A 13,153-nucleotide genomic window follows, 5' to 3' on the forward strand; every position below is an offset into this window, starting at 1 on the left:
TCATTTTCCGACTAGATAGCCGCTCGGAGCAGAATGAACATAAATGCTCACTGGAAATTCATTAACCAGTTAAATAACTTAACCAGTTAAGTATGCATTCACCCTGCAGTATAAAAACCACCTTTGATTATAAACAATATACTCTGGCAGATTTTCTTTTTAAACTGTTACCTGTAGAGCTAGAATGAAAGCACCTCTTTGCTAGCTGCTCAGCCCTTTTGGCCAAATTATCTTGAATAAAGAACCTTCAGGGTCTGTTAAGAAAGCTCTTAATTCTCTTCATACTCTTCTCTGCAGTGCTTTGTAACAGCTTTTGGATGCAAATTTTCTTCAGCATCCTTTTGCACTCAGCTTTTTACAGGTAGGTAGTGCTTAAGGAAAGTTACAGAGGACTAAAGCCTAAGTCCTCACTTTTCTTCCTGAAGGTAGGTGAGTTTGTCCCCTTCATAGTGATAACTGTTTTACTGAGACCTCTGTAGCACATGGGCCTAGGAGGAGTTTTCTGCTCTCGTGTTCACTGTAACAGGACAGGGAGATCAGACAGCCCCAGACCCTCTTCCATATCCAGTGTTAGAGTATTAATTCGTTGTGCTCTTACTGGGTGTTTGTGAATAATGTAGTTAAAGGGGGAGCGCTCCACTGCATCCTTTGGCTAAGGCCTGAGGGTGCCTGCTGGTTTGTAATATCTAAATACTTGGGTTTTTTTTGTTTTTCTTTTTAAAATTCTTCAGGGAGAGAGAAGGGATGGTTTCTGAGGGGTTCTGAAAAGTGGTTGAATGTGCAACATACAGGTAGGTTGTCCAGCATAAGCTGAAATGTACGCATGTAAGAACTCCGAGGTGGTGTCTCTCCCCTCCCCCCACATTTTCTTCTTAACTTTACTTTCTTTTCCCCCTTCTTCAGTTTGAGGCCGAGGGAGGATGGTAGGCACAGGAAAACTTGACAAAACTGCTCTGTGCTTTTAAAACCAAAGTGCCCCCTCTCTCCCTGCCAAAAAGAAAAAAATCACTATTTTTTGGTCTAAGCCCTGACCAGTCCGTTACAGATACTTCTTTCTACACCAAAACTGTTTTTAAACAGGTGCCACCACAAGGGGTGTCGTCTTACTCTCTGCAGGTCTTCAAGCATCCCTCTGTGGGAAAGGTCTCTGGGCAAGCAGGTGGTACTTGGTCTGCTGCTTGCTTCCCTTTTTCCACCAGGGATGTTGTGGTCATAAGTCAAAACAACAGCATATTCCAAATCTCAAAAGCTATCGTGGCCTGAGCACAATTGAAATCTAGCAGAGTTTTTCCTATGTAGCTTTAGAGTAACTCTTCTGCTTCTTTGTCACTCATAATTCAGGTTCTGCCTTTGCCTCAGAGCATGAGCAGAGGAGTCCTCATGTGACGCTAGTTCTATTGCAGTCCTGGGTGAAACTCCTATTTAAGCTATGGGGCTGCTGCTCCCCAGTTCCTCCCTAACAATTCATTGTGTGGACTTCTCTCATCTGAAAGGTTGGTGGCTTTTGCTCGGGATCAGTGCTCTGTTCACGTTCTTGCTGGTCTCTGAACACATTCCTGTTGCGTTAAGACTTGAAAGATTTGTAGATGTGTGATGTTCAGGCACAGGATGCTAAGAGCTATGTTACTCTTCTTAGTTTGTAAATTGTCCTTTTGATACCATCTTGTTTTCTTTTGTAGGTATAAATAAAACACTGTTGACAATAAGGTGTGAGCTTTTTATTGCTTGAAAATTCCGACTACAATCCAGTGGTAGTTGTCTTAAACAGTTTTTACTTGCTTCAAGACCAAGTTTGGGGGTGTTGAACTGAGTAACCACCTTAGCACCTCAAAATGTGAAAGGGAGGTGGGATCAATGATCTTAATGGAAGAATCAGAGTCCCAAAGCAACAAAACCAGACACCTGGTAGGTAAAAAAAACTCAGGCAGGTTTTTTTCTTATTGGTAAATGGTTGCCATGGTAAGGGTGCCCCCCTAGGTTACTGAAATTAAAGTACTGGGTAGAGCTGCCTCGAGCCGTAGCAAGACCCTCGTCTGCTTTACAGGTGAGGCAGAAAGCGGAGTCTAGCTAGAGTCGGGAAGTTTGGCTTTTACTTGTGGCTTAAAGACAGATGAGAAGTGAAGTAACACTTCACACCTGTAAGACCAGATCACCTGTGTATCGCTCCCTAAAGCTTGCTCTGGAAAGTGATAAACCGCATGCTTCCGATACTTGAAGTCTGGTCTTTGGGGGCATCTGCTGTATACACAGGTCTCTCTCCAGACGGGACGGACTCTTCCTAGCGTGAGGCTCTCGCTAGGACATTGGGGAGCAATAGTTTGACCCATATGTGGGTTAAGCACCTATGATTTATTGATACCCAGGTGACCTGGGGCCCCATGCTTGTATAATTCACCCAGGTTTTTTACTGCTGCTATAATTTAAGGGACAGATTCGTGAGAACGTCTTCTACATAGAATGATCAGTGCTTTGCAGAAATCCACACTAAGCATTGTTCTCATTTTAATTTTAACATTCGGCCCGAGACCTGTATTAGTCCAGAACATTTCAGATCATTTTGTTCAGTGTCCTTACTAAGGCGTAGAACCATCTCTGGGACCCTCAAATTGGCATTGGAAGACTTAACTTCTTTCCTTTAAGGACTAGAAGAAAATGGAGATAAATTAGAATTCATCACACTGATGAAAAGACTCCCTTACTAACTGCAGTCTCTAGTTCGCAGTTCATAATAGGTGACTGGCTGTTCAAGCCAAGGGGGACACTGCATCCCAGCATAACTACAGACTAACAGACCACAAAACTACAGTAAACCACCCCCCCAATCTTGGTTACTGATCCCACTTTCCTTTAGGCTGTAAATTTGACTTCCCTTTCTGTTCATACACGTCCAATGCCTCTCCACTCGAGTGGAGACACACTGGGTGACCTCCTGAACAACCGCACACACCTGGGTGACCTGAACAACCGCAGCCGCCCCATGCCTGGTCTCCCTACCTGCTGCCTTTTACTCTCCGCAGCAGCTGCTGGGCTGGTTCTTCAGCCTTCCAGTGGCTGCACTTGGCAATCACAGCGCAAACCCGTAACCCCTGATTCTGCTTGACCTCAGAGCTCTCCAGCTTTCTAGACTGTGACCACACTAGACTTCTAGTCCTTGTCACACCAACCTGGTACCATTCTCGGGGCTCCTACATAAGCCCTTCTCTGGAATGTTCCTCCTGTATTTTCCTAACCCAAGTATTCGGTCGTGTGTCCTCCCTCAGTTCCCTTCTCTCTACGCAGCATGCACGGTACATCTAGTATGTAACTGCTCTGTGCTCTTTGATGGTACTTGTTTCCTGAAAATGCTCGTTCATCTTCCATCACAGAAAAGAAAAGCACCGTGAGGAGCAGAGACTTACGTCTCTACATTCACTTCCAGATCCCCTCATACTGAATGGGTAGCTCCCTGTGCCCGCGCCAGCAGCCCTGCTCCGTTCTGGCACCTACCTTTGGTCACATACAGATAAAAGAAGTCACAGTAGAAGATGGTCTGTACCACTCCAGACACCACTGCAATCTGGTCGTAGAAGTTCTCTGTCTGGTACCGTCTGATCCAGTTGGCCAGGTAGAGCGCCCGGTACAGCCCGAGAAAGAACAGGTAGTGAGTAGTGATGGTCTCAGCCTCTCCGGTTTTACTGATCATGAAGAGCTGGGGCAGGATGGCCACTGATTCCAAGTAGATGGAGAAAGTCCAGAGGATCTGAGCCAAAGAGAGAGGTGGCCAGAGGAGGTGGATCAAGACCATGAAGGGGCCCATTTCTTTAAAAGAATGTAATTACTAAAAGAGTATGTTTACTGGAGTAATCTAGTGAAGCAAAAAGTTCCTGAAATAATCAGTGTCTCATTCCACCCTTGTCTCTGAATATAAAATATTTCTAAAAGAGGAATGCAAACTGTTGTTTGTTTTTTGTTTTTTTTTTTTTTACATCCCATGAACATTTCTTTAAAACATAGTTTTTAATTGTTGCAGAACCTTATTGTCTAAACTGGTCTTAATTGAAGCCATCGTTTCTCAAAATGCAGTCCGTGAACTGGCTTGCAGTCCCCCAGATTCTTGGGCTGAGGCCCAGATCAGTCCAGCCCGGACTGCGCTCTAGAAGCCACCTGTTGGACAGAAGTTCTCAGTAGCCGTAAGTTGGTGCTGTGATGCGTACGGCTTTGTGGACATAATGACCATCTGGATGTCCCCATTTTCAAATTACCAATTTTTAAACTTAGAACAATATAGGAGTCATTGTCCTGGCTGTACCAAAAAGCAAGCCCAGATACTACAGAGGATCCGGAGGGAAGGATGTCAGGGAACATGTTTACCTTGCCTTTCAGAATTAATACTCTGGCTCCCTTCCCTTACCTCCAGGGGAGTAAAACTGTAGTTCTCAAGGAAGGAGAGGCCAATGACAGGGACCAAAAGAAACTCCAGGCGGAATGTGTCATTCTCACTGTCGAATGTTTTCCGAAATTTCCCATAGATCATGTACACTGTGATATAGGCACAGAGGAGAAAAACCACCTAACAAGGGAAAGAGACACATGGGAATCAAGTCATTTTCCAACCTGTTTGCTGGGCTTCCAAGCCACCCTGAGTTGGGACCTTCCAAATCAAGGGCTAGTGCACTGGCCCAAGGGGGACAAAGCGAAATGTGTGTGCAATTTCTCCTGAGTCACTGGCCTAGATTCTGAAGCTAATGACCCTTTGGTTAAGTAACTCGATGCTTCTAATGAGGACTGAAGGCACTAACCATGACGACTCGGCGGTGCCCAGGCTTTTCCTTAGTGCAGAGCGTTAGGGAGAAGCCCGGCATTGGTCTCTGTCCAGGGATTTAGCAGTGGCTGGAATTCCAGGGCTCTTAACTCAAATTCCTGGATCGGCCTCAGTGACTTGTGAGCATTCTTGCCCTGGGACTGACAGCCTTTGGATCAGCTGATCCTTGCTCCTGCAGAAAAGCTCTCTTTTTCTAATCACAGTAGCTGCCCTCCAGCATGTAATGGTTTTATGGTTTGGCAGAGGTTCGCAAGTTGGTGTGTGCATCAGAATCACAAATGGCTGCCTCTTTCCCTCCTGCCCTGAGTTCCTACTGATTTCGTGGGCCTAGGTAGGCCTGAATATCTGCATTTCCAGAAAGTTCCTATGTGATGCTGATGCTGCTGGGTCCAGGAACTCACTGGGCTAGAGAACTCCTATGTGTACTTCAAAACTCAGATTAGTTTCTCACCAGAATGCCAAATATGCTTTGTGTCACCATAGCCCCGTGGGAACACATTCACTGCCATCTGGGATCACATGTCCTATAAATGTGTACCAGTCTCTTTCCCCTCTGGGAGATTTCTGTAAAAGGGTCCTGACTTCATGTCCACCTCTGCATCCCCAGCCCCTAACTCAGGGCCCAGCACAAAACATGCCAGAATGAATGAATGAATGAAGTGGTGATCACTTCCTCACTTCATAAATGTAGAAACACCTTTCTGAGGTTCCTACAATTCATTCATCTGTACCGAGGGCTGGGTCTGCAGTCCCTCTCAGCGCTGTCCAAATCAGATCCTCGGGTAAAGGAATGAACTAAGTAGGTGGTGGTTGCTATTTCTGTGTTGACTTTACATGAAGAACATGATTTTAGGACTTCAGACTGAAGTTCACACCATTCAACACTAACAACATCGTAACGTCTCTGATACGGAGGGGAAAGAGAACTTGCCTTGGTTAAGTATCTTCTAGGCGCTAGGCCATTTACATATACTCTCTCAGATGGTCTTCACAATAGTCCTGCAACACAGAATTCCCCTCACATAGCCTTTCTTCTTAAAAAATGGAACTATTAGATGATGTGCCTAACTAAAGACGACATTTCCCAGCCTCCTCTGCAGATAAGAATGGTCACTAAAGTGCAGGTGAGTTACTGGGTACAGTTTGGAGAAAGCTCTTTACAAAGGGCTTACCCAGCTGGCAGACACCCTATTGCTTTCTCCACTTCTAACTCCATCCTGCCCAGAATGTGGTGTGATGGTAGGGAGTTCCAGCATCCATTTTGTGACCAAGAGTTAGACACAACTCACTGAGCTACCTAGGTGCCCCAATAGCCATCATATATTAAACAGTCAGTAAAGGTTGGTGATAGAGGACTGTGCTCTAGAAGCCATCTGTTGGACAGAAGTTTTGGCTCAGCTATGATCTTGGGGTCGTGAGATTGAGATCGAGCCCAATCCCTGCTTCAGGCTCTGCACTCAGCGGGAAGTCTGCTTGAGATTCTCTCCCTCTGCCGTTTGCTCCCTGTCCCCCACTCCCCGCGGGCTTGCATGTTGTACACACACGCTGTCTCTAAAAATAAATCTTTTAAAAAATATATATGACGGCTACTGTGTATTTGCAGGTATTACCTCATTTAATTTTCACCACAAGCCCTCTGATGTGACTACTAGTATTATCTTCACCTTGTAAATGAGGAAAGGGAGGTACACGGAGGCCAGATGCCTTGCCCAAGCCCGGGTCCCATGCAGCTAACAACACAGGATTCACATCCAGGTCTGCCTGCCCCACAGCCTGAGTTCCCAAGCACACAGTCTCGGTTTGTCAGCCTCCGCAGGCCCTGCCAGCACGGCCACCCCTGCCCCTCACCTTCATGACTGTGTTGTAGATGGAGATGAAGTTGGTGAACAGATCCAGGTACCTGGTGGTGAAGACAAGGGCAAAAAGGATCTGGCTCTTCCCAGAGATGCCTGTGGGCAAAGGAGGACAGGAAGAAGTCCAGAGCCTGAGCTGAAAAGTGTGCAGGGTATCCAGTCCCATACAAGTGACAACACCCTGTCCCTGCATGGTCCCTCTCTGAGGGTCAGCAACAGCCCTTCCCGCTGGATCCCTGAGTTCCTCTCATGCACACAGACACCGAGTTCCCAGGGCCCCAGCACGGGCCTGCCCAGGTTCGGCTCCCGCCTTCAGTGAGGCTGTGGGATGGTGTGGAGGCTTCTCTTCGCTCCACCCCCAGAGTTCCATGACGGTCCCCAAAGCTCTGTCTTTTGCAGAGCAACTCACAGACTTTACAATGTGTCGACTCACAAGGGAGACCAGAGCAGGTGGAGGAAAAAGCAGGCCCAGTGGAGCGTTCCGTTTTATTTTCCAAATTCTAAAAATTAAAAATGCTTTCTTTTTTACTTATAAAAGTTCTATTTTTACCCTTCGTAAAACTAAAAAGAGAATACATAGATATAAATAAGAAAGCCGCAGTCACCTGAATCCCAAAGACTCAGCGGGCATCCTCCCAGATCTTTGCTTGTGCACACCTACGTGCACACATCGAGTTGCCACAACTGGGGTCATGCTTCTCACGCTATCTCCTCACCTGCTTTGGTCTCTCTTTTTTAACTTTTTATTATTTTGAGCTACTTTTAGATTGGCAGAACTGTAAAGATAGTACCAACCGGTCCCACACACCCTTCACCCAGCTTCCCCTAACGTTGACATCTTGCTTAACCACAGGACATTTGCCAAAACTAAGACATTCACATGGACGTGGCACGGCCAACCAAACTCCAGGCTTTAGTCAGGTTTCTCCCATCTTCCCACTGACATCCCTTTTGTGTCCCACAAAATCCAGGAATCAGCACTACATTTAGCTGTCACGTTCCTGAATCTCCCTGTGGCCACTTCTGCCACATCACGGAGGTGGGTCCAGGGCACTACCCCCCTTCTTATCGCCCAACAGATAAGCCCACACACACCAGTCTGGACACCTCAGCAAACCACTCCCAGCCGTGATGCCTGCGTTTCTGATCCAAAGATCAACTCTGTCCTCACTCACCCAACCTCCCCAGAGCCAGCTGAGGACAGTGTCCAGAACCACGTCCTTCCCATGGCTTCTGCGACCATCCACACTGCTGGCTCACCACCCCTGGCCGCCCCTGTCCTCGCCACCTGATCGTTGGAGGGCTACCCCGACTTCTCCCTGTCCCTGCATCAGGGATGTCCCGACTCCAGACACTCCTCCAAGTTCCAACCTATCGGCGCCAGCCTGACCTACCTCCCCATCATCCCCTCAAGCCCCTCCTCCTCTCTCCCCTCCTTTGAGAATGCCACCATTGTCCCCTCCATGCTCAAGCCAGGAAACCAAGAGCCATCCTAGGGTCCCTCCCCTGTGTTCCTCCCCCTCTGTCTTCCCAAGCTCCACTACCCCCACCTCCATGCCCCCTGTCTACCCAGCACCCTACCTCGTGGTCTCACTGGTCTCCCCAAGTCCGTCCTTGCTGCCAAACCCCACTCCATTCCACTTACCGACCAATGGCCTATAGGTAAGGAAATGACTGGGGACTTTGGCACCGAGAAGTGACATTACTTGATTAAGGGTCTGGTTCCTTTATTGGCCTCAGTGGTGCCTTATCTAGTCCTCTGGGGCTGGGACACTTTGGGAAGAGGGGACAATTTTATTTCTTTTTAGTTTTAAAGATTTTTATTTATTAGGGAGAGGGAGAAGCAGGCTCCCCGCTGAGCAGAGAGCCCGATGTGGGGCTCCATCCCAGGACCCTGAAATCATGACCCGAGCTGAAGGCAGAGGCTTAACCCACTGAGCCACCCAGGCGCCCCGAGGGGGGCAACTTTAAAGACTGAGGATGGATACTGCCGAAGCCCCTCATGTTCTGGAGGGCGTGGGGGGCCCGCGCCAGCCTTCCTACCAGCATGGCAGGCCTGAGCCCCACCGTCCTCACCGTGAAACGAGCCAGCTCACACAGGTGGGACAGGACTGACCGGAAGCCTAAACAGGACTTGGCCAGATCGAGAGTGCCTCCCTGGGGGCCTGGGCCTTGGACTTGCGGCAGTGGGGCTGGCTCGGGCGGAGGGAGCCCACCCCTAGGCATGGGGCGTGGAGTCCAGTCCAGGGGGCAACGCTGACCTGAGGCCAGCCCTGGGCTAGGCTGCTGCGGCCCCGTCCCACAGAGACCTTGCAGAGAGGTCCTCAGCACCATTTAGGAGGGTCCAGGAGGGGCGTCTGGTAGGGGCCTTCCCTGCCCCCACGGCCTTCCCCCACCCCTCCCCTCTCTGCGCCCTTGACCTGCCAAGTTCCCGGGCTTTGCTCACATTTTCCTCAGTGCTTGGGAGTCCTGGCAATCTTGAGCACAAAGGTTTTCCCACTCCCTGGGACGCAGTGAAAAATTTCCACCAGCGCTAGCCACACACACACAGACCCAGGACGTGGGAGCGAACAGGAGCCGGTCCCTGGCCAGAGTCCCTCAAGGGGCCGGGGGAGAACATGTGAGCACATATGGGACCCATGGAGCCCTCCCTCCACTTCACACATGGGGAAACTGAGGTCTGAGGTCACACGGTGCGTCAGTGGCTGAATGAGAACTAAGTCCCAGGGGACTTAGTGGGGGATGGGGAGGGGTGGCCAGTGAGGGTCTCACCAGGCTCCGCATCTCGGGGTGGGCAGGGCTAGCACTGGGCACCCCACCTCAGATCCCAGCCAGGCCTATGCCCACCCCTCTCCACACACGCACGGGATGCACCACCCAGCTGCCCTTCGCCTTTCCCTGTAGCACTCAGCACGTCTAACAAACCGTATCATTTACTTGGCTGTTCTGACCGCTGCCTCTTGGCAGTCTCCCAACTGGAATGCCCGCCCCCCGGGGCCGGGGCCCTGCCCCTGTGGTCCCAGTTATGTCCGGGGAGCCTAGGGCCGTGCTGGTAGAGCGGGTTGGGGAACAGCGCCCCCTCCCGGTCATGGTTGCTCATCCCAGCTCGGGGCCCTCTGCGGAAGCGCAGGGACAGGCCCAGCTAGATTCCTTCCCCTCGCCGGAGCTGCCTCACGCCCCCGAGTGGGAATCTGAGGGGCCGTGAGGGCCTGTCTCTCCAGAGGCCGAAAACTGGAATGGCCCGCAGGTCCGGAACCACTCCGTCTGCAATGCCTCCCACGCCAGCACCCACCCCTCACCCTCCACAAGCCTCCCGGGCTGGCCAACTCCCCACTGCTCTCTCTGCCTCCTCTCTGGAGGGGCCACACAGCTTTCGGAGTGACCTGCTTCAGGTCCCTTCTGGGCCCCCTCCCCTGCTCCCCAAACTTCCATCACTCCCCAGTCCCAACTCCCTACCCCGAAAGACAAGGCCCCCCTGCCCCTCATCTCCCTTACAGACCACCCCCAAATCAGGCTGCTCACTCTCCCTGGGACATGCCCTGCCTTCTGCGACCTGTGGGCTTTTGTGCCCCCAGTGCCCTCCACGCAGCGCACCCTTCCTGGGCGACACCCTGCCCGTCCTCCGGGACCCAGCGGATCTGCTCCCTCCACGAAGCCTTCGGGGGGGTCTGCTCTCTGCCTCCTTGGCCCCCGCCCAGCCTGCACACTCCTCTGTACCCCCTTGCCCCCATGCCAAGCACACGGTGGGCGCCTCGGGACCGCAGGGGACAAAGATGGCTGCAGCAGCCTCTTAATGCACTGAGTCTGTGGGGCCACCACCAGCCCCACCTCGAAACTTCTCCAACCCCCCAGCCGGGCTTCCAGACTGCTGGGCCAGAGGGGGACCTCTCCTGCCATCCCTGGGCTTCTGCTCATGGGCAGCTCCCTGCTCACCAGGGCCAGGCCAGGTGTCCCTCCTGCCACATCACAGCCTCCTGCGAGGAAGGGAAAAGGGCCCGGGAGGGGGCAGGGGAGAGTGGTGGGGAAAGGAAGGAGCAGGCCCCGGGAATTGGAGGCCACTTCCTGTGTGCATACCTCCCCCACCTCCCGATCCCACCCTGGGCCTAAGGCCTCCAGCTCCTCCAGAGCAAAGGGAGCCACTGGCAGGGCAAGAGGGTGTCACCTCCTCCTAATCTCCCTCCTCGTCCCACCAGCAGTGGCAATGCCAAGGCGCAGGGAAGGTGGGGGTGAGCGGAGGCACAAGCCCACCCACCGGCCCTTTCTCCGCCAGCCCTTCTTCTTCGATAAGGCACAACTTTGAATTGTCTTTGGAAGCGGAGCTGTGCAAAAACAAGTTTCTAGCACCGCCAAGCCGAAGCCCTCGCGCTGAAGGGAAATTCGGGAGCCCCCCATGCCAGCCTTGCATGGTTTGCCCGACCGAGCCCTCCCCCGGCCCCCCCCAACCCGCCGCCCGGGGTGACCCTCACCCGCGCAGCTCTTGGACCTCCAGATCTTCCCCAGGAGCAACATCATGGCCAGGAGGTGGCTCAGGTCGCCGAGGATCCGGAACACGTTCATGGTGCCCCCGGCGGCCCCGCAGCGCGCGCCGCCACCTCCCGGGAAACTTTCTGGAGGGCGAGGCGGCTGCCACGTCCCCGGCCGGGCTCTGGATCCCGCGCGCCGCTGCCCGCGCTCCGAGCCCCGCGCTCCCCGCCCGCCGCCCCCTCCGCCAGCGCACACTCCCGGCCGGGCGGTGACGTGGCCGACCGGCCACCGTGCCAGGCGAGCCAGGAAGCGCCGCCGCCCAAGATCCCGCCTCCCGCCGGGCCCAGCGCCTCGGGCCCGGGGCGGGGCGGCCGGGGCTAACCGGGGGGGCTTCCGGCCGCGGCCTCTGCCACCCCCGTCCTCCCGCGGCCCCCGCGGTCTCCCGCGCGCCACCCTGAGCCAGCCACGGAGCCCCTGTCGCCTCTCGGTCCCCTCATCTGCATCCCGGGTTAATAAGGCGTGGGCCAGGGTGGAGTGGGGGGTTCCGCGGGCTGGCGCCTGGCAGACGCCTAGTGTGCTGGAAGTACCTCTAAATGTGACCGTGAACCTGGGGTTCAACTCCTCCTTGCTGGGGGTTGGCTTCGCAGCTCTCTCACCTGTTCCCTGGGAGGCCCACCTTGTTCTGCCCTGACCAGCAGGAGGTGAAGTCATGGTCCTCAAGTTTGGAGTCAGGCTGACCTTGGGCCCAGCTTCCCCGCTGTACACCTTCCCATCTTGGCCTCAGTTGATTCATCTGTAGAATGAGGTTACTGTACGGAAGATGTCAGGGAGATCCTGGGCCCCCCTAGTGCTTTCCTTTCCTTGGTACAAGATGATACACAAGACCACAGACCAGGAGACTCCAGAGGGCTGTGGGCTGTTGGCCACCAAGGTGGGAAGCAGGAAAGGGCAAGGGCAAAGGGCCACCGGCAGACAGGACTCCTCCCAGTGCTGTGTGGCCTGAGCAGGTCTGCCCACCCTCTCTGGGCCTTGGTCTCTGCATCTGTAAGAGCGGACCGCATAAGCTAAGGGCCCTTATTACCACCCTCCTTTCGACCCCAGTAGGCCCTTGTCCCACCCAGGCCCTTCATCTCTCCCTAAACACTGGCCTCCTCCCACCCCCATCCCCACCACAGCCAGAGAGGCTTTGCTGCGATGGGATCTGCCACTCCCCGACTCGACTCCTCCGAGGTCCTCTGAGACTGAGTGTGGTCTGAGGGTCCCGCAGCACCTGCATCCCGGGCTGGGAATGTGGTCTCCAGCCCCAGCTCAGCCTCACTGATTCTGAATCTGCAGGTGAACGAGATCACCGGCTGCTTCACGGGCACATGGAAGTCTGCAAGGCACTGATCTCGACGAAGCTGTGAGGGAGGTACCGCCACTATTCCCATCTTACACTGGGGAAACTGAGGCATGAGAGGTTAAGTCGTGCAAACTTTAAGTAGTGGAGCCTCGATTCCAACATACAGTCTGACTCCAGGGTTTACGAAGTTCGTGTGTTGGGGTGTGTGTGTGTGTGTGTGTGTGTGTGTGTGTGTGTGTGTTTAAGACTTTATTTTAGGGGCACCTGGGTGGCTCAGTCCTTAAGGGTCTGCCTTCAGCTCAGGTCATGATCCCAGGGTCCTGGGATGAAGCCCCACGTTGGGCTCCCTGCTCAGCGGAAAGCCTGCTTCTCCCTCTCTCTCTGCCCCTGCTTGTGTTCCCTCTCTCGCTGTGTCTCTCTCTGTCAAGTAAATAAATAAAATCTTAAAAAAAAAATTGTTTTTAAGTGGACTCGAACTCATGACCCCAAGATTAAGAGCTGCTTGCTCCTCTGAGCCAGCCGGGCACCCCCAGGGTTTATGCAAATAAATTAATACATTACACTGTGGGTCATCATAGGAGATGATTGAGGTCTCTGCCACCAGAGGTAGGTGAGCAAGGGGGTGGGTCCCCATTTGTCAAAGATGCCGCAGTGGGGACTCCTGTCCCGGCAGGGACATCGGGATGACAACAG

General features: G+C 53.0%; 1 protein-coding gene across 1 annotated transcript; it reads right to left on the bottom strand.

Annotated features, from left to right (window-relative positions):
* Nucleotides 1-1,704: 1,704 nt before the first annotated feature.
* On the bottom strand, nucleotides 1,705-11,365 carry KDELR3 (KDEL endoplasmic reticulum protein retention receptor 3). The gene is made up of 5 exons (XM_080810742.1): nucleotides 11,121-11,365; nucleotides 6,650-6,750; nucleotides 4,391-4,549; nucleotides 3,487-3,739; nucleotides 1,705-2,642 (listed from the first exon to the last, which is right to left on the bottom strand). Exons 1-5 carry the CDS (start codon nucleotides 11,209-11,211, stop codon nucleotides 2,602-2,604), a joined length of 645 nt encoding a protein of 214 aa, XP_080666868.1. The 5' UTR covers nucleotides 11,212-11,365; the 3' UTR covers nucleotides 1,705-2,601.
* Nucleotides 11,366-13,153: the final 1,788 nt, after the last annotated feature.

This window comes from Martes martes (assembly GCF_963455335.1).
Source record: "Martes martes genome assembly, chromosome: 8".
NCBI classification, from domain to species: domain Eukaryota; kingdom Metazoa; phylum Chordata; class Mammalia; order Carnivora; family Mustelidae; genus Martes; species Martes martes.

Coding starts and splice junctions, on each gene's coding strand:
- KDELR3 (XM_080810742.1), bottom strand. CDS start 11,211: ATGAACGTGTTCCGGATCCTCGGCGACCTGAGCCACCTCCTGGCCATG. Junction 6,751..11,120: donor GAGGTCCAAGAGCTGCGCGG/GTGAGGGTCACC, acceptor CTTTGCCCACAG/GCATCTCTGGGAAGAGCCAG. Junction 3,740..4,390: donor ACAGTTTTACTCCCCTGGAG/GTAAGGGAAGGG, acceptor TCTTTGGCTCAG/ATCCTCTGGACTTTCTCCAT.